Genomic DNA, 25467 nt, shown 5'->3' with positions numbered 1-25467 from the left:
AAATGTGGATTGTTCACTACATATAAGACTCACAATAGCAAAATCGAAAAAATTCGACCCATTTGTATAGACTTGTTTAATAAACTAATTGAGCTCCGATTCAAGTTTTAGACTTGCACCCCTAGTCGCCTCCGTTTGTCATCTTTGTGGCCACGGACTCGTCAAACCGCGAATTTACGATATCAAGGGGATAATACGCCTCCATAAAGTTGCCAATCACCCGACAGGGGAATCACCACGTCGCAGGAAAGGATAGAACAGCAACTCAACACGTCCACCAGTCGAAAAACACACAAGACAGAGAGAATCCTGCACCACCAAACCAATCCTCGGGCGGCCCCACTCCATTTCTTTTTTAGATTTCCATCCAAAAATCCTTTTTGGCTGACGACCTTCGATAGGGAAAAAAATCCGGAAGAAAAACCTTCCCTCACAAGTCACAAACAAATGCCCATGGACAATAGCGGAGCCAGAATTTTAATATGGGAGGGGCCGATTTAATAGACATATATTTTTTATCAGAATAATTATTTATTATATCATAAAGTTTTTATTTTTCAATTTATTACATTTGTATATTGAAATGATTTTTTAGGCTACATCAATTATCACGTGCTTATTTCTTATTTATGAAAGAAATTGAGAAATGAAAATAACTGATTTTTTTTTATCAAATCGAACTAAAATTATTAAGATTATAAATAGCTATAAACAAATAATATTCAATAATATTCAAAATCAGATATATACAAAATGAATTTTTTAAAATTTGGATGCTCGGGGAGCTGGGGCCGGAGGTCCCTCAGGCCCCAACATAGCTCCGCCCCAGCCCATGGAGTATGTGTACACCAGATGTACACCGCGTTTTGTGAAACCTAGTTTAGAGTTTCACTATAAATATTCGGGGTTGCTCAATTTAGTTAAAACACTCTCTTAAGGATCGATGTAAAAAATGAGTTAGTCAAATATTGGTAAGGGTTTGATCGATTCTACGCCCAATTTACTCTTAGAAGATTGAGCAAATAATCGATCGAAGCCCTTGCTGATTTACAAATGAGCTGATTTTTTACAACAATTTTAAAAAGGTCTCTTGAAAAATTGAATTGTCCCTAATATTCATGTGAGACTCCAAAGTGAACCTAACAAAACGTGGCCTACATCCCATGACAGCCCATAAAATTGAGAAATAATACATCTATTACACTAAATCATTACATTTTTGTGAGCCCATTTCGTGTCTCAAAAAAATACAAAAAAAATAAATATCGATAAGGTCAACAAATATCGATAAATATTATTTTAAAATTTATAAGACGAAACTGATCAAATGCACAGTTTGGTGTGGTGCATGGCATAAAATTCTATAAAAACAAGATTCCATTTCGATCTCCCTTCCTCACCTCTCAAATTCTGATTCGCTCCCAGTCCGCGGCGTGTGCCCTCCTCCGCCAGAAAAAACACTTCCAAGTACTAACCAATTAATGCAATCTAAACTGTGCTGATTCGGCGCCATCGGGAGTGGAACAACGACGAACCATGGAATTAGCATCGTGCTTCTTCTTCTGCGGCGGCGGCGGCGCCTCCACCTTCGCTCCCAAGTCCCCCAGCCGCCTCAGCCTCGGTTCCATCTCCCTCTTCGCCGCCGGCAACAACCGCTTCCGCCGCTTCATTCTCAACAGCACAAACACCAGCACTCAAACACCCAAAACCAGAAACCCAAACAAGAACAACTACAAAACAAACCGAAGTCCTTCTCCAAAGCAACGGCCTCCTCCGCCGGAACCGAAGGTCAACGTGCGGGGTCTGTACCAGAACGGGGACCCACTGGGCAGGAGGGACTTGGGTAAGCTGGTCGTGAGGTGGTTGTCCCACGGGATGAGAGCAATGGCGTCGGATTTCGCCGTGGCGGAGGTGAAGGGGGAGTTCGGGGAGGTGAGGGGGAGGATGGGTCCGGGCCTGACTTTCGTGATCCAGGCCCAGCCTTATCTCACTGCTATTCCCATGCCTCTCGGGCTTGAAGCGGTGTGTTTGAAGGCGTGTACGCATTACCCGACCTTGTTCGATCATTTCCAGAGGGAGTTGAGGGATGTGTTACAGGAGCTGCAGAGGAAGTCTGCGGTTGAGAATTGGCAGGAGACCCAGTCGTGGAAGCTGCTCAAAGAGCTCGCCAATTCGGGTAATGTTATATGGACTCTTCGGAATGTGTTAAGTACCGGTGTTAGACACTTGATGTGTGGTGATGTTTTGAGTTGGATTGCAAGCATGTATATTAGAATTTTGTTTGAACTATGGTTAGAACTCACGTATTATGCATGGAATGCGATAACGTACCTTGTGAACGTCATTTACTTTAGAAGAAGGATCTTGCTAACATCTCAAGTAGGCGGTGAATGATATGCTTAGGATGCCAATCAAGTTAGAATTTCAATAATCAATGTCATTAAACATCTCAAGGATATCAAGACATTGACAGTTGGTGTCGGATGTCGGTACACTTTTGACGTATTATCTATGAATGTTAGGGCGTCTTTGAAATGGTAATTAGCTTGTTTGACACAAAGATACATACTAGCACCCAATAATCATACTCGAGTCCGTATGAATTGGGTAGTGTTTCATCTGTTTGAATGATCTGAGGAAGGAATGTAATAATCATTCCATGGTTCCTAATTCACCCTAATTGGTGGATGATGATTCCATTCTGTCATTTTTATAGGTAACCAAGGGTCATAACAAGTATTCCGTAGGAATGACCATACCATTTCAGCTTCATTCCGATAAACCATACACTCCCACTCGAGACACGATTGCATATCTCTCTACTTGTCCACTTGTTTCTACTTTGGGAGCTCTACATATTGCTTGACCAAACATGGTGGATTTGCAGCTCAGCATAGGGCCATTGCAAGGAAGGTTTCACAGACAAAGACTGTGCTGCACCATGGGTTAGGGATGGAACTGGAGAAGGCCAAGGCTATTCAGAGCAGGATTGACGATTACACAAGGCAGTTATCAGATCTACTTCGGATAGAAAGGGATGCAGAATTGGAATTTACTCAGGAAGAGTTGGATGCAGTTCCTACACCCGACAAGAGTTCTGACTCGGCAAAGCCAATCGAGTTCTTGGTTAGCCATGGACAGGCTGAGCAAGAACTCTGTGATACCATCTGCAACTTGAATGCAGTCAGCACATTCACAGGTCACATTCGTAATCTACTTACGAACTAGAAAATTGATCTATACCGTAATTTTATCTTACAACTTGGGATTTTAAATGCAGGCTTAGGTGGAATGCATTTGGTGTTGTTCAGGGTGGAAGGAAATCACAGGTTACCACCCACTACCCTTTCTCCTGGAGACATGGTTTGTGTGAGAACATGTGATGGCAGAGGTGCAGGAGCAAATTCTTCTTGCATGCAGGGGTTTGTTAACACCTTAGGAGAGGATGGATGTAGCATCAGTGTGGCTCTGGAGTCTCGGCCTGGTGACCCCACCTTCTCGAAGCTCTTTGGCAAAACTGTTCGCATTGATCGCATTTATGGATTGGCTGATACAATTACATACGAGGTACTTCATAAAAGGTTGTTACATATCTAATTTCTTGGGTATGCTTAGAGGCAGAATAATTCCTCTACCACTGAATAGCAGTGAAGTTTAGCTTTCTTGAGTGATGTATAGCTGAGCTATCTAAGGTGGCAATGTAGGCTAATGAAGTAATCACAGTTCATTCCATGGAATGTTACCTTTGGAGTATAGAAACCACCATCCAAATCTCTGCAACTCTTTTGGGTGCTCAGTTAATGCAGTTTTTGTATTGGGGAACCCTGGTCTGTCTTTAAAATCCAGTGGGAAGGAAAGGGATAGAACCCTCACTGTTAACTATTCTATTCCAGCTCTTTAGCCCTTTGCAAATAACTGCTTCATGCCATTGTACTTGCTTAACTGACCTGCCATTCGTTGAAACTTCTTCCAAAATATATGCATGTGGATATTTTCATTGAATCAATTGTATGGACTATTATCAACAAAAGTGACATATGCTTAAGAAAACTTTCATCCAAATTTCTTGGAGAAATGTGTTCATTTCTTGAGCTACCTAAAAGTTACTTCTTCGCTTTTTGGCAGCGCAATTGTGAAGCACTGATGACGCTTCAGAAGAAAGGTTTGCAGAAGAAAAATCCATCAATTGCTGTTGTGGCTACACTTTTTGGAGACAAAGAAGATGTTGCATGGCTGGAGGAGAATCATTTGGCAGATTGGACCGAAGCAGAATTGGATGGATTACTAGATTCTGAAAATTATGATGACTCACAGTCTAGAGCAGTTGCCTTAGGTGTGAACAAGAAGCGGCCCGTATTGGTAATACAAGGGCCTCCTGGTACCGGAAAGTCAGTTTTGCTTAAAAAACTGATCCTACTTGCTGTTAGACAAGGGGAGAGGGTGCTTGTAACTGCTCCCACAAATGCAGCTGTCGACAATTTAGTTGAAAAACTATCTAATAGTGGGGTAGACATTGTCCGTGTGGGAAATCCAGCACGAATATCTCCTACGGTGGCCTCGAAGTCCTTAATTGAGATTGTGAATGCTAAGCTTGCAGATTTTCTAACAGAGTTTGAGAGGAAGAAATCGGATCTAAGAAAGGACTTGAGACTTTGCTTGAAAGATGATTCTTTAGCTGCTGGAATACGCCAGCTTCTCAAGCAACTTGGAAAGACATTGAAGAAGAAAGAGAAGGAGACTGTGAAGGAAATATTATCAAGTGCTCAAGTGGTGCTTGCCACTAACACTGGAGCGGCAGACCCGCTGATCCGCCGGCTGGATTCCTTTGACCTAGTTGTTGTTGATGAAGCGGGTCAAGCAATTGAACCTTCTAGCTGGATCCCAATACTGCAGGGGAAGAGGTGCATTCTTGCAGGTGATGAATGCCAACTTGCTCCTGTGATTCTATCTAGAAAAGCTTTAGAAGGGGGTCTAGGAATCTCTCTACTGGAGAGAGCAGCAAATTTGCATGAAGGGGTACTTGCTACTAAGTTAACAACACAGTATAGGATGAATGATGCGATAGCCAGCTGGGCATCAAAGGAGATGTACAATGGACTACTTAAATCCTCTTCGAGTGTTGCTTCTCATCTCCTTGTAGATTCTCCATTTGTGAAGGTTAGGGTACTCACTACTTATGGATATTCCCTCCGTTTTCAATTATGGTTTTAGACGGTGTTACAATTTTCTTTTCTGCATATTGGACATTGGTGTTTAACACAACAATTAGCTAATACGTTTTCTATAATATTATGTGGCAGAAAAGAAAGAGTTTCACAAACCTTCAATTGTTGTTACTTTTGGCCTTTTAGTCACTCGGTTTACTTCGCTAGCCATGATTTTGAGCATTTTCTTTTATTATTGCAGCCAACATGGATAACACAATGCCCGTTGCTATTGCTTGATACACGAATGCCATATGGAAGTTTGTTGGTTGGTTGTGGGGAGCATTTGGACCCAGCAGGCACAGGCTCCTTTTACAATGAAGGGGAAGCAGATATCGCTGTGCAACATGTCTTCTCTTTGATTTATGCTGGTATTTACACTTGACTTTTTATGCTAAATCAATCTTGTATTTTGTTTGATTTTTATCCTAAAACCTGGTTCATTGAAGAAACATAATCTACGTGAAACTTTATGGGGAAATAATTTTCCAAACAAGTAGCGTACAGTTTGATAGTTTTAAGGGGTTGTTTGGTATTCAGCTTAGGGGATTGTTGTCTTTGTAGCTTGTTTGCTTCTCTCCTGTATAAACGAATGATTTGCATTTATTAGGTTGATTAACATCCTTGGACATATCCTCTCATTTTCTTTAACTCTATCAAAGCCATCATAATCTGAATCCGTAAGATAATATGCTGTACTATTTTTTCTTTTTGCCATTTCTCTAAACGAAGGAAAACGAGAAGTAGACGTAAAAGATAAGGCTCATTGATCATCGTAACTCTTAAGAAGATAAAAATTCTGGAAAAAGGTTTGTTCTTGAATACCAAAAGCACATCTATTCCCCCCATTGTAAGATTTTGCCAAGATGATAAACCTTGCTATAAATGATAAATATCATTAGCAAATAACCATTATCTTGCTTTCTGTGATAAATTGGACTAGTTGTTCGGCTGATTAACAACTTTTATGGCCCCCATTTATGTAGGTGTTAGACCTACAGCTATTGCAGTGCAGTCTCCTTATGTTGCTCAAGTGCAGCTGTTAAGGGACAGGCTCGATGAGCTTCCTGAGGCTGCAGGTGTTGAGGTTTCCACCGTTGACAGCTTTCAAGGCCGGGAAGCTGATGCAGTTGTTATCTCAATGGTATTTTCTTCAAATACTTACACTGTCACGCTTACAATTATTGCCCAGTAATTTTACCGATGTTTTTTGCTTTCTTTCATAATTTCTTCTTCTTAATAGGACACTCGTTTGATTTTAACTTGGCCATAAGCTGCCTCTATTCAATTTATTTCCAGAATAAGATGGATTTGCTGTTCTAATCAAGCGTAGTTGTTTTTCTTGGCAACCATCAAGGCATGTTCTTGTTTTGTTTCAGGTTCGGTCAAACACTCTAAGTGCAGTTGGGTTCCTAGGGGATAGTAGGCGAATGAATGTTGCCATAACACGAGCACGCAAACACGTAGCCGTAGTATGCGACAGCTCAACGATATGCCATAACACGTTCCTCGCAAGGCTGTTGCGTCATATCAGATACTTTGGGAGAGTGAAGCATGCCGAGCCTGGTACTTCTGATGGATCCGGCCTTGGCATGAACCCCATGTTGCCTTCCATCAGTTAACATTACCTAAATCCGATACGGTAAGTTATTCTTTCGGTGAATTCGAACCGGTGATTTTAGGGGAGAAGGAATTTGATTGATGATTGTCATCCCTCAGCGTTTGCCTCCTTGTTTGTTGTTGTAAAGCATTTGTTTCGATTTGTAAGTGATTGCACACAGAACTAGAAGTTAAACGCTGTACATAATTGGTATACGTACAATTTTTTCTTGTATAATTGAAGGAGTACATTCTGAATTGAGAAACTAAAGATGGTACAGAACTTGATTGTATTTGCCAAATAAATTTATTATCTGGTGCGATATGAAATATTTCCCACCTTCGCAGAACGGTAGAAGTAATATTACCACTGCAGGCACATCCATAACCAGGAGCCCTATGCTTTGTTTGGAACTTGTGGAAAGTACTGGAAGAGAAGAGAAAATAATTAAGAAGGAAAAGGGGGGAAAAGGGGAGGGGGAGAATTTTACGATTCTTAGAATACTATTTTTCCATTTCCTCTCCTCTTTCCTAGTGGTTTTCCTATCTTTGAAGAGTGAAAGAAAAAGAGAAATATTCACCAAATCAGATATACTCCGTTTTCAAAAAGAGAAGAAGCCACTCTACCAAAAGCCAAACAATGAGGTTTTGTAAGGGCTCTAGCCAGCACCATCATTTTCAGAGTTTTCAACCAAACACAAAAATTCGATTGTCGGTTAAATGAAAAGGTGTTCTTCTCGTGAAGAGAGAAAACAAAAGCTCATGTAACTGCAAGGACCACAAGTAACGTCCTGATCAGTGATCACAATCCCAATTACTGAAGCCGTTGATCCGATATTGGACCTATTGGCACACAGATACCGGAGGAAATCATCAAATCCCCACTTCCATCAAAGTTGGCTGGTTATGAGGTAATCAAAATTAGATAAAGAAATCCAATCGACCAATGGCAAGTGTGTGAACCATGTATACAGACAAGGTGGACACCATTCACATTCGTATTTCATCGACACAGCAAGGAGTTCACTAAAAGAAGCTTTATCTCATAAAATTATTCCTCATCACTTCTTGGCTTCTGCTTCAGCAGGTGTTCTGGTAGTCATCTGGTCAACCGCATGCACAATGCTCTGGAGTTCCTCCCATATGGCTTTGTATACCATCCTCTGCCTATTCACAGCCGATTGTCCTTCAAATGATGAGGAAATAACATCAATCCTGCAAAACAGCAGAATTTAATGCAACTACTTCGAGTGACAGATGAGGGCGATCTACACTCTTATACCAGGTTCTTCACAAAAAAATGAGCTACATATACGAGCAAGATACAGTCCACTCCATAGAAAAATATTTGACTAAAGAAATATGCTCCAGGCCATGCAATTCGACCTGAAACATCACATAAAACAAGAGTCATATTTTGACATTTTGGATGGCATGACTGTTAGTGTTGCCAATCATATTTTAGCTCTATTTTAACTGAAATAACAAATACAAAGGACGAAAAACAGAATACACTGATAAGGGTTACAAATGGAAACCACGGCTTCCTTAGTATTCGCAAATCACAATTGGTTACTGGATTGAGCCACTGGAATAAAGCAAAATGCATTATTGGCAAGTACAGGCATTCTCCCTAAATAATAAATAGAAGAATAGAAGAAAGAAACTGAAATACAAGCATCCTAACAAATTTCTCCAATTATCAAAATGAAATACTTAATCAGATGCGTAATGACATATGCCAAACAAATGACTCCAACTGCATGACTTGAGATTCTTCTCTGAATCAATGGCAGAAGGAAAGAGAAGGGGCGTTGTCATGTCAAAAATATACAAGTAGTCTCTTAAGTCTTATTGCTGTTACGACAGGACATGCATGGCACTCTACCAAATTCTCCCCACCTTTGTTGGTTGGAAAAGCAGGGCACAAAACTAGAGATGCTGGCTAAGAAATTATTTGCTTCTATAGTCTTTACTACTAGTCAAACAATCAATTAAACCTTTAGGCATCATAATAAACAGATTCATGGCCCCTAAAACCCAAACTCTTCGGCAAATACAGTTGTTTTGAATTCATGGATGGACCGGATGAAAGTGGTGATGAAAATACAAGAGAACTGGGTGCTTTGATTACTGGATACAAACGGAGAGACGATTCTCGGGGTGAGATGCATCCAATATTAGCTAACAGCCTACCAGAAAGCCAGTCTGTAATATTAGTATTTTGTTATAAAGAGCCTCATTGCGTGACGCTTGAAACTCCAATTGTAGTTACACACACACACACACACACACACTTATATATATATAAAGGGGATAGGGATAGAATACACTTTGTTCTCCGCATACGAGTAAGCAGATGAGCTTACATAACGTGCCGACCATCGCCATAAGCATCCTTCACAGTGACTGATTCTGCATTTAGATCTTCTTTTATCTGTTGAAACATATTGCAGTGTATTAGATGAATGAAAGCAAGCCAAATCAATAAGCCAAAACACGCGCGCACGCGCACACGCTATTTGTTGACAAAGCAGGGCAAAAACAAGGAGGAGAAAATCAACACTAAAACTAGAAGGACACGCTAATATCAGGATATTCAAAGTTTAACAAGTAGTATTAATACATGACCCACGAAAAAATTACCAGCTCAACTTTACTTCTCACAGGACTTCTAATCCAAATTAGACTATTGAACCTTAGGGAATCGAAGTTAGATATTGATTTGGTTTATGTTTCATGCTTGTATTTTTCTGAAAACATGAACAATCTTGTTTTGAGATTTTGAAGTATCCTGTGGGTACAATTACCGATTACCATCTTCATTCTGAATTATACCAAGGGGTGCTCACATACTCTCCCCCTCTCGTAAACAATGTTCAAGAACTACCATCAAGTTTCTGAATCTTGTGGCTAACATTCAATAAGAAGGCCGTTATTAGATTGATGGTCTTTCATGGGCTAAATTTAGCCGCAAGTTTTTCTGATTCTATTTATAGATTATCCACGAAAGATTTGCCAGCTCAATTTGACTTCTTACACAACTTCATACCTAAATTCAACTATTGAACACCTTAGGAAATTGAAGTTTAGGGCCCTGCAAAGTATCGATTTTGGTTTATGTTTACTGACAAAAAGCTTGTTCTGAGATTTTTAAGTATACGGAGGCTAAAATTACTATCTTTCATTCTGAATTACAATGGCACTCACATGCCCTCACCCTAGTATAAACAGTGTTTAAGTACTTAGACCCCGTTCGTTTAAGGGTTTTGGATCCTAATCATTATCCGATTTTCCTCCAATTATTACTCTCATTTTTCTCTATCTCTCTCCAATCATTATCTCTATTTTCAATCATTACCCTATTTCTTTCTACACTCATTACCTACAAATCCAAAATCCCATAACGGACGGGTCTAAAAGACTAACCCAAGGGGTTGGCCTAGTGGTTCTCAGGACTAGGGGTTTGCTCCCTCCTATCCTAAGTAACCTCTCAGGTCCTATCAACCCCTTTGGGTCAGTCCATACGAAAAAAAATCGGGCTCCCGCAAGTGAGCGGTGGGAGGCGTAAGTTGGCCTGGAGGCGTAAGTTATCAAAGTAAAAGTACTCTAAGAGATTCTGAATCTCGTGGCGTATTGAATAAAAAGGCCGTTATTAGTCTTTGATTGGAAAAATTGAGCAGCAATGAGACAAGAGTAAAATCACAATCTAACCTTCTTCTCCATGGACTGAATCAACGGGGAGTCGATTGATCCGGAGTCATTAACTTGGGTCGTCGTTGCTCGGATGCAAAAACTCCGACGGCTGCCAATTACGGATCCAAAAACGCCGCCGCTCCCCCATCCAGTGTGCGTCCTCGGATAACCTTTCTGGGCCAACACCAAAACGGGTTTCCTGGGCCGAAAACAAGGGAGGAGAGAGTGGGTGGTGAAGAAACGAGATTGGAAGGCGCGTAGAACCACCGCGTTCGGCCGCATCACCACCGCCCTGGCCATCGTCGATGAGGAGTGGGAAAAAGAAGAACTGGGTGTCGAGGGAGAGTGTTATCGAGGGTTTTCGGATCTGGTGGTGGGAAATTTTGCACTATGTAAATGAATCTAGCGGGTATATTCGGCTTGGTTAATTTTGTTCTGCCATAAATGAATGAATTTAGCGGGTATATTGGGCTTTGTTAATGTCCCCCACTGGACACGGAGTTTGCTCTTATTCTGGAGGCGTGGGTTCGATTAAGAGGTGTGGGTAGCCTCGTGTCCGATCCGAGGTGAATCAGTATCATCACATTTGGCCGTGGGATATATATATAAATATTTTATAATGTAGGGTGTCACGAGTAAATTTGGGTGCACTTCAAACTTGTGTCAAAAATTGAAAAAAAAATGCTCGCCCAATGGTTGTGTAGCAGGCTTTTAAACATGAGGTTTAGAGTTCATCTCATCATAACAACCTAACAAATATTAATATACTATCGTCTAGCAACAAAATTGAAAAATTCTTGAACAGTGCTTTTTTTTCTTAATTACTTATAGTAAAAATCACTACTTCTCACGTTAAAAATCAATAATTTGAAAAGGTAAACATATGGATATCGATATGATTGTTGTCTCATCGAGAAGAGTTGACCTCGTTTCGAAAAGAAGATTGATTAACTTGTTAGAAGAGAGAGTAACGGACACGTAGAACAATCCATTTTGTAGTATGTTTAAATTTTTAGAGTAATGTAAAGATCTCGACTATTTTTTTTAAATTGGTGCAAATAAGTTATCAATTTATGAACTACAAATAACTTATTCTTTGTAAAATAGCACAACTTCTAAAAATAGCATACAATTTAGGACTGAGAGCGAGTAACATTTTATTCCCCCAAAGTAGCACCAAAATCTTACATTATCTGTTTTATCTTTAGCCAAAAACTTTTACATTTTGGCTATTTGCTCTATAACTTTCTCTTTTTTTTTGGTTACAAGAGGGCTTAGGTCCTACTAAAAACAAAAACATTCGACACAGTAGTTTGATATACTCCGAGACCGACTGTCATAGACATTGCTCGGAACATCCAACACCTTTACTGGGACTTGATCAAACACTTGTTCGCTTAGGTCTAATCGAAGACCCAACTCTGGTAATTTATGTGCACATTTATTCTCTTCCCTCCAATCATGGGCTAAGTCACGAATTTACAAATTCAGCTCACTTTAAATTATTCATTGATCAATATATCATTTTTCTATCTATCTTTTCAACTATTATTAAAAAATCTTCCTTAAAATCCAAACGGAACAATACATAATGCACAAATAGTCATCATAAAAATACAGTATACTAGTGTATATTAAATTACTAGTACTAGTATTTTTTAGCAGAGGATAAAAAGCGTGGGCAAATAGAAGCTCCCCTTCTCCTATACGAAAGAGGGGCTTTTGCTCTGTTGCCCTTTGCGAATGTCAAAAATCCCAATTGGAGAGACGGAGACGGTGACGGTGACGACTCAAGAAAATCCCCCCAAGCCAACAATTCCTCCTCTCCTTCTCCCCCCTCAAACCCTATTCCATCCACCTACAATCAATCGCCATTAATCCCACTCATCATCATCATCTCCTCTTGATCCCAATTCGATCGTCTTCCCCCCTGATCTTCGACTTCTCTCTCTCTCTCTCTCTCTCTCTCTCTCTCTCTCTCTCTCTCTCTCTCTCTCTCTCTCTCTCTTCCAATTTTGATATTCTATCGTCACTGATCACCGATTGTGTTATCCGCATGCTCCTGAAGACAAGTTGTGATTTCAAACAAAGGTGATTGTAATCGGAATGGGTCTGTTGTTAACGGCTAATTTGTTGCTGTTGTGACTGCCAAAGGGTTTTGGTGAATGAGGATGGGGCTGGAATCTTCTGGAGAATCACTTGCTTTCTCAAGTCCATTCGTTGAATCCTTTGATTGGGGGTTTTAGCATACATATACATACACATATATTTTGTATCGTTATTACTTTAGGTGTATATCTATCTATCTATATATTTATAGGAGCGCAGGGGGTTATGGATGAGATCGGTACTAGTAAGGAAGGTGAACCTCAATCATCAGCAGCGGCTGAAAGCTTATCATCGTCGCCGCGGTCGTCTTTGTCGTCGTCCGTGGCTATTGCCAAGCAATGGCGCCCGAGCCAGTTAATCTTCTCTCCTTACTCTCCCGATACGAATGCCAAGCCCCAAAATTTGCGAGTTGTCGTCAGAAGGCCTGTAAGTGTGTTGTCCTTCTCGTTGTATTGTATTTTACGTACGTGCATATTTTTTTTTCCCGTTGAACTACAAGCAATTTTTGTTGTAGTTTGATCTTGAGCTGGTGGAAGAATACAAGTATCGGAATTACATTAATGGATTACATCTAACGGGACATAAGCCCACGTACACTAGGCCCAACTAATAGGCACTAAGGGGACAAATAATCAATCTTTGGTTTCGTGAGGATTGACCCTGACCTAACCTCCTCTATGGAAGGGTACAAGGGGGGCCAACTGACGTAATCCTAGTTCGCTGAACTACAAGCAAATTGAATCATGGAAATGTGGACTCATCTGGCTAGCATTGAACTTGGTAAAATTATTTGGTTGAGTAACTGAAAATTATTAAGACAAGCCCCTAAATTTGCGAGTTATTGTTAGAAGGCCTGTAAGTGTGTCTTCCCACGTGTTGGTTTGTTTTTTTTTTTTGTTCAACTTCAACTGCTCGCTAATTGAATCATGTGAATGTTGACTAATCTGGCTGGCATGGAACTTAGTGAAATGATTTGGTTGAATAACTGAAAATTGTTGTGACAATCCTGGAATACACAATGGATGCTTAGCTTGGCGTTACATTTCTGATAGTAGAGGCATTGTAGAAAAGGTGTCTGTGAATGTTCACCGAAAGATATCAGTTACGGTGCTTGGAAGCAATATGAACGCAATGAGCTGTCCCGTAATTAAACCACTTGTTGCTTAAAACTTCTTCTCGCTGCCTTTTTTTTCTTCCTCCAAGGAATAGAAAAGGATTTCCTATAGAGGATATGCTCAGACTTTTTTTTGTTCGGTGGGGGAAGGTTAAAGGGTGGAATGGGACGGATATTCCATAATATGGTGTTTTGTCTTCCTGAATAGACTGAATTAGGATGACCCATACTGTGTCTGAGCCTTCCTACGGTCTACCCTGGGATCTACTTATTTCATTAAGGCATTTCAAAAATCTGGATTCTGGGGGAGCTGTGCACTAGGATTCTGAACGGCAAGGAAAATGGACGAAATGAATGGTGTCTGCAAGACAGCAGGCAATGCTAAGTAGTGCTCAAGTTTTTCTTGTATGCTTTGCATTCGAATTATAAACTTTCTAGCATTTGAGGCAATAATCTGAATGGGGGAAACACCAGCTTTTGGCTTATACTGTCAGTTTCTGCTCAAATTTTTATGCCTCTATTGGGAACAGTTTTTCCTTTGTCATTTCAACTACTTGTACCTGCAACCTAATAAGCAATTAATTGCTCTCTGGAATTTGAAGATAAAAAATGGAACCTTGATGATGTACGACTCTCTTACACAGGTGATATCCAGATTGACAAAGGACATAGTTGAAACGTATAAAATATGCAACCCGCAATTCCAATATTCAGAAGAATTGAATCCGAAGCGATTCTTGACAAGCCCATCAATTGGCGTGCTCAATGACGGTCATGATAATGCAAACTCAGATCTTATATTGGCTGTGAACTTAGTCTTGGTTAACTTGGAGACACAGCGAAGGTTTGATACTGTCACCTATTCGCCTTGTGCACTTTTGAAAATATGTCCATCCCTTCTATATTGAAAGAACAATCATTCTTGTGGCATTGACAATGTTTTTGAGAATGTGCATGTCCAACTATTGTTTTTGTCCTTCTTCCTGTATGTTCACTCTATTGTGTTAAGCAGGACCTATTTCTTTACTGTCATGACATAGAGGTGGGGGGTTGAAACTCATGGACTCACTTTATTCAGATCACATTGATTCGTTGCCAACTATTGTCATCCATCCCGTATCAAGAATTTGACACTTGGACGCATACCCACACCTCACACCAGCATCCGATTCCACGGAATATATATTTCAACAATTGAGTTTTTCTGATCAAATGTTACTTCCACATGTTAGGAGTGTTATAGTATGCATCATTATGGGTATTGGACTCGGCATATATACTGAAGAAGATAGTTGCTGACCTGGAGATTTATGAAATGATTTAAATACTCTTATGGCGTATTAATCCACCCTTCGTAAATCATTTGATTAAGATTTAAGATATTATGGTGCTGTTTGGATTGTCCCATGATGAGGCATCTTATGAAGATCAATAGAAAGAGAAGATCTAGTACCCACTAACTCTAGTTACTTGTGAAATGTAGTCGACACTTCAGGGTGAAGCAGTTCACGGTTTTCTTGATGTCGCTATTATGTTTATAAACAAGTTGTGTGTTACTTCAGTTTAGCGATGTCCAAATCGAGGATGAGTCTGACAAGTATTGTGTTACAGATACATTGTCAAGGAAATTCTTGGCCAAGGTACATTTGGGCAGGTTGCCAAATGCTGGGTTGCAGAAACCAGCAGCTTTGTTGCTGTTAAAATAATAAAAAATCAACCTGCATATTATCAACAAGCACTGGTTGAAGTTTCTATTTTGACAACGGTAATTAAGTCTGTTTCTGTGAAACCTCTCTCACATACTATAATTTTGATCATATATTTTTTTAAGCTTATATTTTTTGCAGTTAAATAGGAAGTTTGATCCAGATGATCGGCATCACATAGTTCGCATTTACGACTACTTTGTGTACCATCGTCATTTATGCATCACTTTTGAGCTGCTTGATACCAACTTGTAAGTATGGAACAAACATACCTAATATGGTACTGTCTGACGTTAATGATGCAACTTGTTCGAATTTTTTTCACGCATCGTTCTGTAATTTTGATTCTCGCTGCCCAACGCTGACATCTTTTAGAAAATTAGGTATGAGCTTATCAAGATAAACCAGTTTAGGGGATTGTCATTGAGCATTGTCCAATTGTTCTCCAAACAGGTATAACTCTTCCTGGCTTGGACTTCATATTGATCTCGTACAGGATTCTCTGTATTTATTTCACCAACAACAATTTGATTCTTCCATTTTTTTACTCTTCAAATTAGATTCTGCGTGGATTGTCGCTGATGAAAGATGCTGGCATAATTCATTGCGATTTGAAACCTGAAAACATTCTTTTATGCACAAGGTGGTCTACTCTTACGATGATCTGGACTCTGAGTTTTGTTTAACTTCATATCTTGTTAGACTAAAAGTGTGTTCTGAAATTTACAGCGTGAAGCCGGCACAAATCAAAATCATTGATTTTGGATCTGCATGCATGGAAGATCGCACTGTTTACTCGTATATTCAGGTCCCTGTCGGTGTCATGTCGATGATTATTTGCTTATATTTTACCATGCTGTCTCAAACAAACTTATTAAGTTCATAAGGATCATAAATATTTATCCATTTGTGTTCTTTTCACAGAGCCGTTATTATAGATCTCCTGAAGTGCTGCTTGGCTACCAGTATCCTTGCGTAACCTAGTACTTAATCGTTTGACCTTATTTCCTTTGTTGAATGGCTGTGACCTAGTTAGGTTGAGTTAACCTGATCTCATCCAGCAAGTGGTGAAGCTTGCAGTTGGTCTTAGAGTTATAATCTAAACATTGATTGGGCTGCTGTAAGGGCAAAGAAAAAGCTAAGAAGTTGTCACATATTGAAAGAAAAAGAAGCAGCAAAACTAGGACCGGTGTAAACGGCCTCTGGCAACTGAATTCATTTCAGGTGATCTACTTAAGTGGTCTGACCCATGTATGGAGTTCCAAGGTAACCTTAATTAGCTGCACCTAAGATCCAAGATTGGAAGAGCAACTTGAACCTGCCAGAGAGCACGTGAATTCTCTCTCTCTCTCTCTCTCTCTCTCTGACTAGCCATTTAGCAGCTTGTTGCCTTGGAGACCAGGAGGTTGTTATCACATGTCATCTAGCTATTAGTGTCAGGCATGGCGGGGATGAATGTTAGGGAGACTTTAGGAAACATAACCGCATTGGGCCTACTATGGGAATGATGAATCTTGGTAGGATAGAGTGTACATTGAGTGTTTTAAGAGGTCGAGGTTGTAACTCTTTTAGTCAGTGGCGCTGTAATATTTGGATTGCAGCCATTTATTGTATTTAATGTTAAATCAGCAGCCCAAAGATAGGGACGGGATAAGGTCGGTTGGCTGTCAAGAGCTTATGTTTTGGTCCTTCTGGGGGCTAGAAAAGGGAATTTTTAATGACTGTGGACTGGCACAGGGGAACTTGATGCAGTTGAGAGAGTTATGATCCCAATTTTTTTTTTATCAAATCTGACACGATGACATGGAGTTGCAATTAGAACTTAATTCTTCATCCAGATATACTACTGCGATCGACATGTGGTCCTTTGGGTGCATAGTGGCTGAACTGTTTTTGGGGCTTCCGCTCTTCCCTGGAGGGTCAGAATTTGATCTTCTAAGGCGGATGATAAAAATACTCGGGTAAGCTTTCATATTTATGTTGGTACCTGAGCTCTTAACATAAGTTTTATTTCTTCCTTTATTTTGCTTTCACTCTTCACTACGCTGCCTGTGATATTTCGAATACGAAATTCTCATATTCCAGGATTAACTGCTCCTAAAGAAATAGTCTATCACGAAATAAGAAATAAAAGATGACAAATTTATTGTCAAACAAGAATGTTGAGCTACTATTTGTTGTCGTTTTAATGTGTGAATATCGTTCAAGTAAAGTTCTTCTTGATAAATTGTTTTCACAATCTTTAGCTAGAGAAACCTTTTATGGACTGTTAAGTCATGCTTGCTACTATATCTCCTGGAATATTCTTGTGGTATATAACTTCTAGATTTAGTCCATGTATGAGATGAGTTCTCTTGGTAAGGTTTAGAAGTATTCCAAATCATGAAAACAATTTTAAATATGTATATTAAGAACTAAGAAGTTGGTCAAGTGATAAATTTTGGGGGAACAAATTTTATGCTGCTAATGGTTAGTTGTTCTTTCATCTAATACTCTCTGGGAGTTTTCATGCGATACTGCTATTTCTTCGAGCAAAGTGTAAACATGTTTCAGATGCTCAACTACCGGATTGTATGCAATTTTATGCATGACCTAGCTGCATATGTTTGTGGAATTTTGTAGAGGACAACCCCCTGATTATGTACTGAAGGAGGCCAAAAACACTTGCAAGTTCTTCAAGTTTGTTGGCAATGTCAACCACGAGGAGCCAATGAGCAGATGGAGTGCTTACAAAGCATTAACTGAGGAAGAGTACGAAACTGTATGTGTCTTGTTATTCTTGTTATTTGATCAAGTAAGAGGAAAACGTATTGACATAAGCAGGTTGTGCAAAATCTGTGACTTGATATGCTTAACCCACATCTCTTACTTCCTAGTTACTACCTTGCCTATTATCTTAACTTGTGGGAATTCACAATAGTTTTTATAGGCCGTTACCTTTAGGTCCCCACAAGTACCTTTGTGCATATTCTTGTGGTTCAGACCTGTCCTCAGGCTTAAATCTACTAGGAGACTTATGTTCAAATTTCAACTTCTAGCACCTAATGGTTTGCGAATCTAGAGAAACCTCACTTCACGATCTCATAAAGCAACGTACTGTATGTTGCTAACTTGGTTGTTTGCTGTGTAACTTTCCTCATTTTATTTTCTGTTTTCCATTCAGAGAGAGTCGAAAAAACCATTGGTTGCAAAAGAGTATTTCAAGTATACGAACCTTGAAGCAATTGTCAGAGAATACCCGTACAGGCAAAACTTGTCTGAGGAAGATCATGTTAAAGGTAAGTTTCATATTCTTAGAGAAAAACAAGGATTTTCAAACAGTGTTTGCGAGTATAGTGCCATCATCCTTTAAAGAAGGTACCATTTGATTTGTTCTCCTGGAAATGTTACAGAGAGTCGGTTACGATTAGCATTGATCGATTTCTTGAGGGGACTCGTTGAGTTTGACCCAGCAAAACGGTGGTCACCTTTGCAGGTTATTCAATTTTTCTTGTCATTAGTTAGTTTGTTTCTTTATATTATATATAGTGAAAGGATAAAGTAAACATGAGCAATAAGATTTAGCAAGGAATCATGGCTCCAAAGAAGGCGGATGGGGTGGTGGAAAAGCGTATCATCTGAGTGCAACTTTGACTAGGTTGGTCAGAAGTTAGAGGGATGGGGAAGGGACATGTCATCTAAAGGGGGGAGGCTTACCCTTGTTCATTCTGTCTTGTCTAGCATGTCAATTTACTATTGAGTTCAGACCGATGATTCTGACATTTAAGCTTCATTTTTGCAGGCTTCAAAACACCCTTTTGTGACAGGAGAACCTTTCATATGCCCTTATAATCCTCCTCCAGAGACCCCTCGCGTGGTGAGTTGATCTTGCTGTAAGCTTAACGAATTCGCTTGTGCAACTTCTCTTGGAGGTGATTTTGCAACATTGAGATTTCTTCTAACTATTAGTGTGATAGCTTTTTTCGCTCGGCCTATTAGTGTAATAGCTTACTGCATTCTTTGAATGAATTTTCTGGACCCCACTCTTTGCAGTAAGAAAGTCTGAGGGCTATTTCTGTATTATTGCACAGATAATTTTCAAATTGATTGCCTCACTCATAGATTCCTCTGTGCCTTGTATGGGCAATTATCTCACTTTTATTTATTTGGTTAGAAATTAGCTTTCAAGAAGACGTATTATCACCTTTCAATAAAAAAGAAGAAGAATAAGACGTATGATCGTTTACTTGGTCTCCTTATTGGAATTTGATGTCTGTGTATTTGCCTGTTGCCTTCTCGCTATTACCCACCCTGAATATTTTGGTTTGTCCTAGGTTTTAAATTTTTGTAGTTGTTTTGTGGTGCTTTAATCTTTTTTCTTACTTTTGATTATCATGGCAAACTTCTTTATGCTAGATTACTTTAGTTTTACCTATTCTCCTTCTACGTTGTATTGTGCGTTGGTTTTGTGAGGATTACTTTTCTGTTTTTCCTTTGTGGATTGTTGTTTCCATTGTGCATTTACTCCTTTTTCGTTGTGGCATTAATTGCGAAGATCGATCTTCTAACTTGTGCTTTGTTGCCCTTTTCCCCCCTTCCTCTTTTATATAGCCGGTTTCTCAGAACATTAAAGTGGATCACCACCCTGCTGGAGGCCATTGGTTTGCTGCGGGTCTCTCTCCCAATGTGAGTTGGCTGTTCCTCATATTGGCCTTTCTTTTTGTTTATTGCATATTTTAACAAATATGAGAATCATTTCTGCTTGACTACAAACTGCCAGCTTGAGGGGTACCTTTAATATGTGCCCTTGTCCAGAAATGAGCGATCATTTTGATGGACCATAAACCAGCTATGTTATGTTGACTCCTGCAAAAAATTGATGTTGTGGACACTTGACACTTGGTAGCTGTGGGATACACGTCAGACATGACTAGTTTGGACATGCACCCAACAATTATGTATATACATTTGATTTGAGTTTACTGTGTCTATGTTACTAAGTATGAGACTTCAGTGCCGTTCAAAAAATAAGTATGAGACTTCAGTTTAATTCGTAATATGCCTATATTAATTTGTCAGTTGTATTCTTTTTACATCAATCGTAAATTAGAAATGTGAAAGCTAGTTTTGTTAGATGACATGATAAAGTGATGAATCAGATACTTTGGCACGGACTCACACTTGATACTCGTACAGTCATACCTATATCCATGTTACTTTTTGGAGCATAACCTTCATTGAAATCATATTTTCTACTTTGTGTAGATTCCAGGAATGACCAGAGTTGCTGTGCATAACAGTCCACATTTTCATGTTGTACCATATGCACATTCAGGTAGTTATGGAAGTTTAGGAAGCCATGGTAGCTATAACGATAATACTGGGCTTGGGAGCAGCTATGGGAGCTATGGAGAGAATAGTAATATGCTTGCATATTATTCGCCGGTTGGTCCATCTGGGATGAAGGGTGGAATGCCAATACTTGGAAGTAGTCCTGATGCAAGGCGGAGAATTCAACTCCCACCTGGAAATAGACTTGGCGTCAGTCCATCAGCAGGAAATTTTGTGCCTATGTCCCTTGGCACCAGTCCTTCACAATTTACTCCACCGACCTATAGTCAAGTTGGTGCCGGTTCTCCTGGACAATATGGTCCAACATCACCAGTAAGAGGCAGTTGTCATGGATCGCCTTTAGGGCCCTCAGTAAGCCAGTTTAATAGGAGAAAGAGTTGGGGGTACCATGGAAGTGTGCAGTCTCAGGAGAGTTCATCATTTCCTCATTGGCAAGGGCAAGTAACTGATAGTTCCAGCTCTGCCCAGGCTGAGGGGAATTCTCCAGTGCATGGTTCTCCGTTGCATCCACAGTCAAACTTGAATGCCTCGAGCTGGAAGCAGCAACGAGGAGGCAGTGGAATCACCGCTGGTTACTCCGCTGCTCATAATTTTCCAGCTTCATTAACACTTCCAAATATGCAATCCTCTCAACCAATTGAAAATGCTCGTGACAATTCCGAGGGTAGTCTCTCACTGCCTGGTCCTGGAGATTGGGATCCCAACTATAGGTAAGCAGACATAAATTGTGGTTCCGCCTTGATTTAGAGCAATCCATCCCAGAAAGAATTAGCTATCTATTTTGGGGCATCATCAAGCTTTCAAGAAAGGTTTGACAATCCATTGCATGTTTTGCACATATCTATACATTGGAGTGCTTATGGACTTTGGGTATCCTGTTAACATGTAAAATTTGTTGTTCTTTGGTTGGTAAGCTATTTTTTGTTACCTAAAAACGAGATTACAATCAAGCTCAAGAGCGAAGAAGCTCCTATACCGATACACGGTACATTCACGGTGACCCTGTGACACCGTGGTATTCAGTAAATGCAAGACACGGCATGATGCACTGGCCACTGAGGACCCATTTAATGTACAAGTTGTTTCTATGCACTTAAGGAATTTACCAAGGAATTTACATCTTGCATGCTGTATAAACCCTTGCATGCTGTAACTTGCTCTTCCTAGGTAGGAAATAATTGGGGTGGTTTTCATGAAGCCTCTTATTTATAATTACGTGAAAGCTCTTTCCCATTCACGTTGAACTTATTATATCCATGCAGCTGACACCTGTTCTCGGCTGTGATAGTTATCTGCCATTTGTCATTTTCAATTCAGATACTAAAATTTCTGAGCCGTTGACAGCTTTGCTGCTTGTGTTCTTTGTTTAATGTTATTTTTGACACTCTTTCAGCGAAGAACTTCTTTTGCAAGATGATGGTTCAGAAGTTAGCTCCATGGCCACTGAATTCAGCAGAATGCAACTAGGTCAAGCTTTGCTTCCCACTGAATCATTGGGTTATGTTAGAAGATCTAACCACAGCGCCGGCACGAGTTTTCCATCAACGCATAGGTAGGTTCTTATTTCTTCAGGACATTCTTCTCCTTTCTTGTTTAGATTCATTTATCCATGCTTTGTGCTAGTGCTTGTGTTTTTTTCAAACCATAGTTTTGCTTGTATTTCATCCAATTAATGCAATATGTCTCTTTTATACAGTTGCATGGTGGAATACAGTTGAATTTCTCTCCATATGAAAATGTTGAAACCTTTAATTTTCTGGATGAATTTGCATTAGATATGTAAAGTTCACAATGGATTTTTCGAAGCAACAAATCTAGAAATCAGCGCACTTTGGTGGCATTGAATTAGGATGTTATCAGTAATGTGTCTTTTGTTCTTTCACTTACTTTGTTAGTTAGTAGTTCTTTTAATCAATGTTAAGAAGGCTCAGCTATGTTCATTTCTGTACGTTGCTCTGATTCAGGCCAAATGGACTGATTCAACCATTTTCAACTGGAGAAGTAGGCAGTTCTCAGTCAGGCCATGATATGCATGGTGGGTTTGCCCGCCCCGTGACAAAGTCTTCACATTTAATGCCACATAGTTCTCCAAGCCGATTAGGGCAGCAACCAGTTCAGCGGTTAAATCATGGGAGGTCCACAGCTGGTCGTGGAAGTGAGTGGAATCATACGAGGGTTCAGCCATCTTCTTCCAGCTCAGGGGTTTCTCATTCACCTGGAAACAGCTTATTCAGCAATGGCACGTCATGGGGTAAATCTGCCTATTTTCCATGCCATTCCAAATCTGTTCTTCTTTCTTTTAGGTTGTATTTTGCTGTAGGATTTGGGTGAGGAAAAGGATAATAAATAGAAACAGGTTAAGGATCTAACAGCTCAAGACGATTACATCCTTAACCTTTTCCTTTTGCTTGCCTATATCCTTGAGCCAAATACAGCTTTATACTCCACCTATTTCCACTTGCATGATAATAGGATGTATTTTAAGTAACAGATACTTCGGCAAAGTAAAATTAATGATTGCAGGATGAAAGGGGAAAATGTGAATGCATAAGGTGATGTTTTTAGATTTTAACCCACCCTGGCATTCTATTGTAGGGCGTAGGGGCAACCATCATTCCGCCAACATTCCACCAACATCACGTGGAAGAAAAGATCATGGAAGGATTTCGTAATTTGCATAATGCTTAATTTTCTTTCCCAAGGGGGTCTGTGTTGAGGTTGGCAGGAAAAGTTGTACCAGGAGTTGCAAATCGAAACCATCCGCATTGATTGTGCTTGCATAAAATTTAATTTATGATTGTGGTGTCCTCATTTTCTGGTCATATTTATTTCACTCTTTTGGTTCTCATGGTGTGGCAGGAATTTAACCTTGTTATTCAAGTGTTTATGAATGCAGGGAGAAACACATACTAACAAAGAGGTCCAATAGATTGCTGGAGCATCCTATGTGTACTGCTACTTGAACTTCTAATTATTTAGGAATTGTAAACTTTAACAGGTTAGCGGGTGCTATATGAGCCGTGGCGATCGGCTGAGCAGAGTTAGTGAATTTTGTTGCAAAGAAATTTTGTCGATTATACCCCAGCATTGTTATTTTCACTTTTTCCATTCAAGACATTGACATGCTTCAGGCGGAAATGGCCATGGCTATTATCAAAGCAGAAGTGGTTTCAGTGAAGTAAAGAAAAAAAGCGGGCCGGTGCGGTTTTGCTAGCCTTCTAGTGTTGCAGGAATTATTTGGGGTCATTTTAGGCCAAGTTGCATCATCGTAACACACTCAGAGCACGTAGTACGTATATGTGTACTAGCGTTTGTGTCCGTTTGATGCACGAGATAAAAAAAAATCATATTAGTTTTTTCGGTCTTGTGTATCGAACGGGCACAACGTTAGTTGATAAAAAGATAGTTTAATATTTTTTTGATCGCACGTTAGCAGTGGGTCTCATTTTATGCATTAAAAGACATGCGTGGTGAAAAATGAATTGGGGCACCACGTGATGGTACTTCAGAAGTATAGAATGATTTTTTTTTCTCTGTTTTTAACCCCCCACATCTCTCCCTCTCTCTTGCTCTCCCACATTCCTCTCTGTTTTATCAACAAAAAAAAAATCAAAAATCTAGGAAATTAGGATTGAGGGTTTGGATGTTTTTGAAAACAAAAGACATTTGCGTGTAATATAAAAATAGCGTTGTATCTCTTTCAACGCACTGGACCAAAAAAATTTAGGATTGAATTTTTTTCGTTTTAGTGTATTGAACGGGCAAAATTTATAAGCACGGGTGAAATTAACATGCACACCCAAACTTGTATTCTTTGTCATTCTTATAAACTAGGGGTATATTCACGTGCTATGCACGTTCAGTTATGATCGTTGGTCCAGTAATCAAATGTACTTAAAGCTTATCGTTGAATTGTTGGGTCATTTTGGTCGATTTTGAAGATTGTTATAAAAACAGTTCCATCTACAACAACAAAACTACGTCGTTGTGCTCTTCCCAACCCCTAAACAACATGCTACGCACGATGGATCATGCCCATTGATTCATAACGTTAATTACTTAGCAAATATTGTCCTGTGTCGTTGCTTATACTATGTATGCAAATCTAAAGAAATATGGAGTAGTTGCAACCACCAAATATCTACATCGCCAAGATCTACTCCTCGCAATAAAGGAATGTGCACACGCGACATACAACTCCTACGGCATTCAAATATGTTACAGGCCTAACATGGAAGCTATTAATCTTGTGCATTTGTTACAGATATAGCAAAAGGTGATACTTGAATTTGTGGTTACTAAGCAAATCTGCTCCTCGCAAACCAAATACACCAAAGTCAGACAATCATTCTCATCACAGCCAGTCATAAATAGTAAATACTTTCGGAAACAACCGTCATCATCTACATCCATATCAATTGCCACAGTAGTATAACAGTTTTATTTAAATCCAAACCGTCCAAAGTCAAAACGGACGCACGCGATTCACCTCCGTAAACCCCAGAAGCTCCATTACAAAGAATTTTCCATTTAGGAATTGTAAACTTGTTACCGGGTGCTTTCTGAGCCATGGCCATCGGCTGGACAGAGTTTGTGAATTTTGTTGCAAACAGATTTTGTCCCCGGCATTGTTATTTTCACTTTTTCCATTCTAGACATTGACGTGCTTCAGGCAGAAGAAATGGGCGGAGCTATTATCAAAGCAGAA

At 39.7% G+C, this 25467-nt stretch overlaps 3 protein-coding genes across 4 annotated transcripts; 2 read left to right on the top strand and 1 right to left on the bottom strand.

The window, feature by feature from the left end:
• Nucleotides 1-1362: 1362 nt before the first annotated feature.
• LOC131319998 (uncharacterized) lies at nucleotides 1363-7125 on the top strand. The gene is made up of 7 exons (XM_058350513.1): nucleotides 1363-2176; nucleotides 2888-3199; nucleotides 3281-3567; nucleotides 4126-5157; nucleotides 5407-5575; nucleotides 6191-6348; nucleotides 6584-7125. The coding sequence occupies exons 1-7, from the start codon at nucleotides 1537-1539 to the stop codon at nucleotides 6824-6826; spliced, it is 2841 nt and encodes a 946-aa protein (XP_058206496.1). The 5' UTR covers nucleotides 1363-1536; the 3' UTR covers nucleotides 6827-7125.
• A 582-nt stretch (nucleotides 7126-7707) lies between these two features.
• LOC131320006 (protein BOLA4, chloroplastic/mitochondrial) lies at nucleotides 7708-11072 on the bottom strand. The gene is made up of 3 exons (XM_058350521.1): nucleotides 10518-11072; nucleotides 9173-9240; nucleotides 7708-8018 (listed from the first exon to the last, which is right to left on the bottom strand). The coding sequence occupies exons 1-3, from the start codon at nucleotides 10797-10799 to the stop codon at nucleotides 7865-7867; spliced, it is 504 nt and encodes a 167-aa protein (XP_058206504.1). The 5' UTR covers nucleotides 10800-11072; the 3' UTR covers nucleotides 7708-7864.
• A 1117-nt stretch (nucleotides 11073-12189) lies between these two features.
• Nucleotides 12190-23570, top strand: LOC131319997 (dual specificity protein kinase YAK1 homolog). Of its 2 annotated transcripts, XM_058350511.1 has the most exons (18): nucleotides 12191-13034; nucleotides 14367-14566; nucleotides 15334-15487; nucleotides 15570-15679; nucleotides 15812-15881; nucleotides 15989-16071; nucleotides 16158-16236; nucleotides 16353-16393; nucleotides 17267-17389; nucleotides 18051-18189; nucleotides 18592-18706; nucleotides 18821-18903; nucleotides 19210-19284; nucleotides 20019-20093; nucleotides 20673-21469; nucleotides 22153-22311; nucleotides 22724-23010; nucleotides 23355-23570. In XM_058350511.1, exons 1-18 carry the CDS (start codon nucleotides 12834-12836, stop codon nucleotides 23429-23431), a joined length of 2868 nt encoding a protein of 955 aa, XP_058206494.1. In that variant the 5' UTR covers nucleotides 12191-12833; the 3' UTR covers nucleotides 23432-23570. The 2 variants fall into 2 exon arrangements, with proteins under 2 accessions (XP_058206493.1, XP_058206494.1); XM_058350510.1 differs by having other exon boundaries at nucleotides 12190-13034; nucleotides 22724-23570.
• Nucleotides 23571-25467: the final 1897 nt, after the last annotated feature.

This window comes from Rhododendron vialii, chromosome 3a (assembly GCF_030253575.1).
Source record: "Rhododendron vialii isolate Sample 1 chromosome 3a, ASM3025357v1".
Lineage (NCBI taxonomy): Eukaryota > Viridiplantae > Streptophyta > Magnoliopsida > Ericales > Ericaceae > Rhododendron > Rhododendron vialii.
Note: the sequence above shows the minus strand (reverse complement) of the source record. Positions and strands in the feature narration are given on the sequence as shown.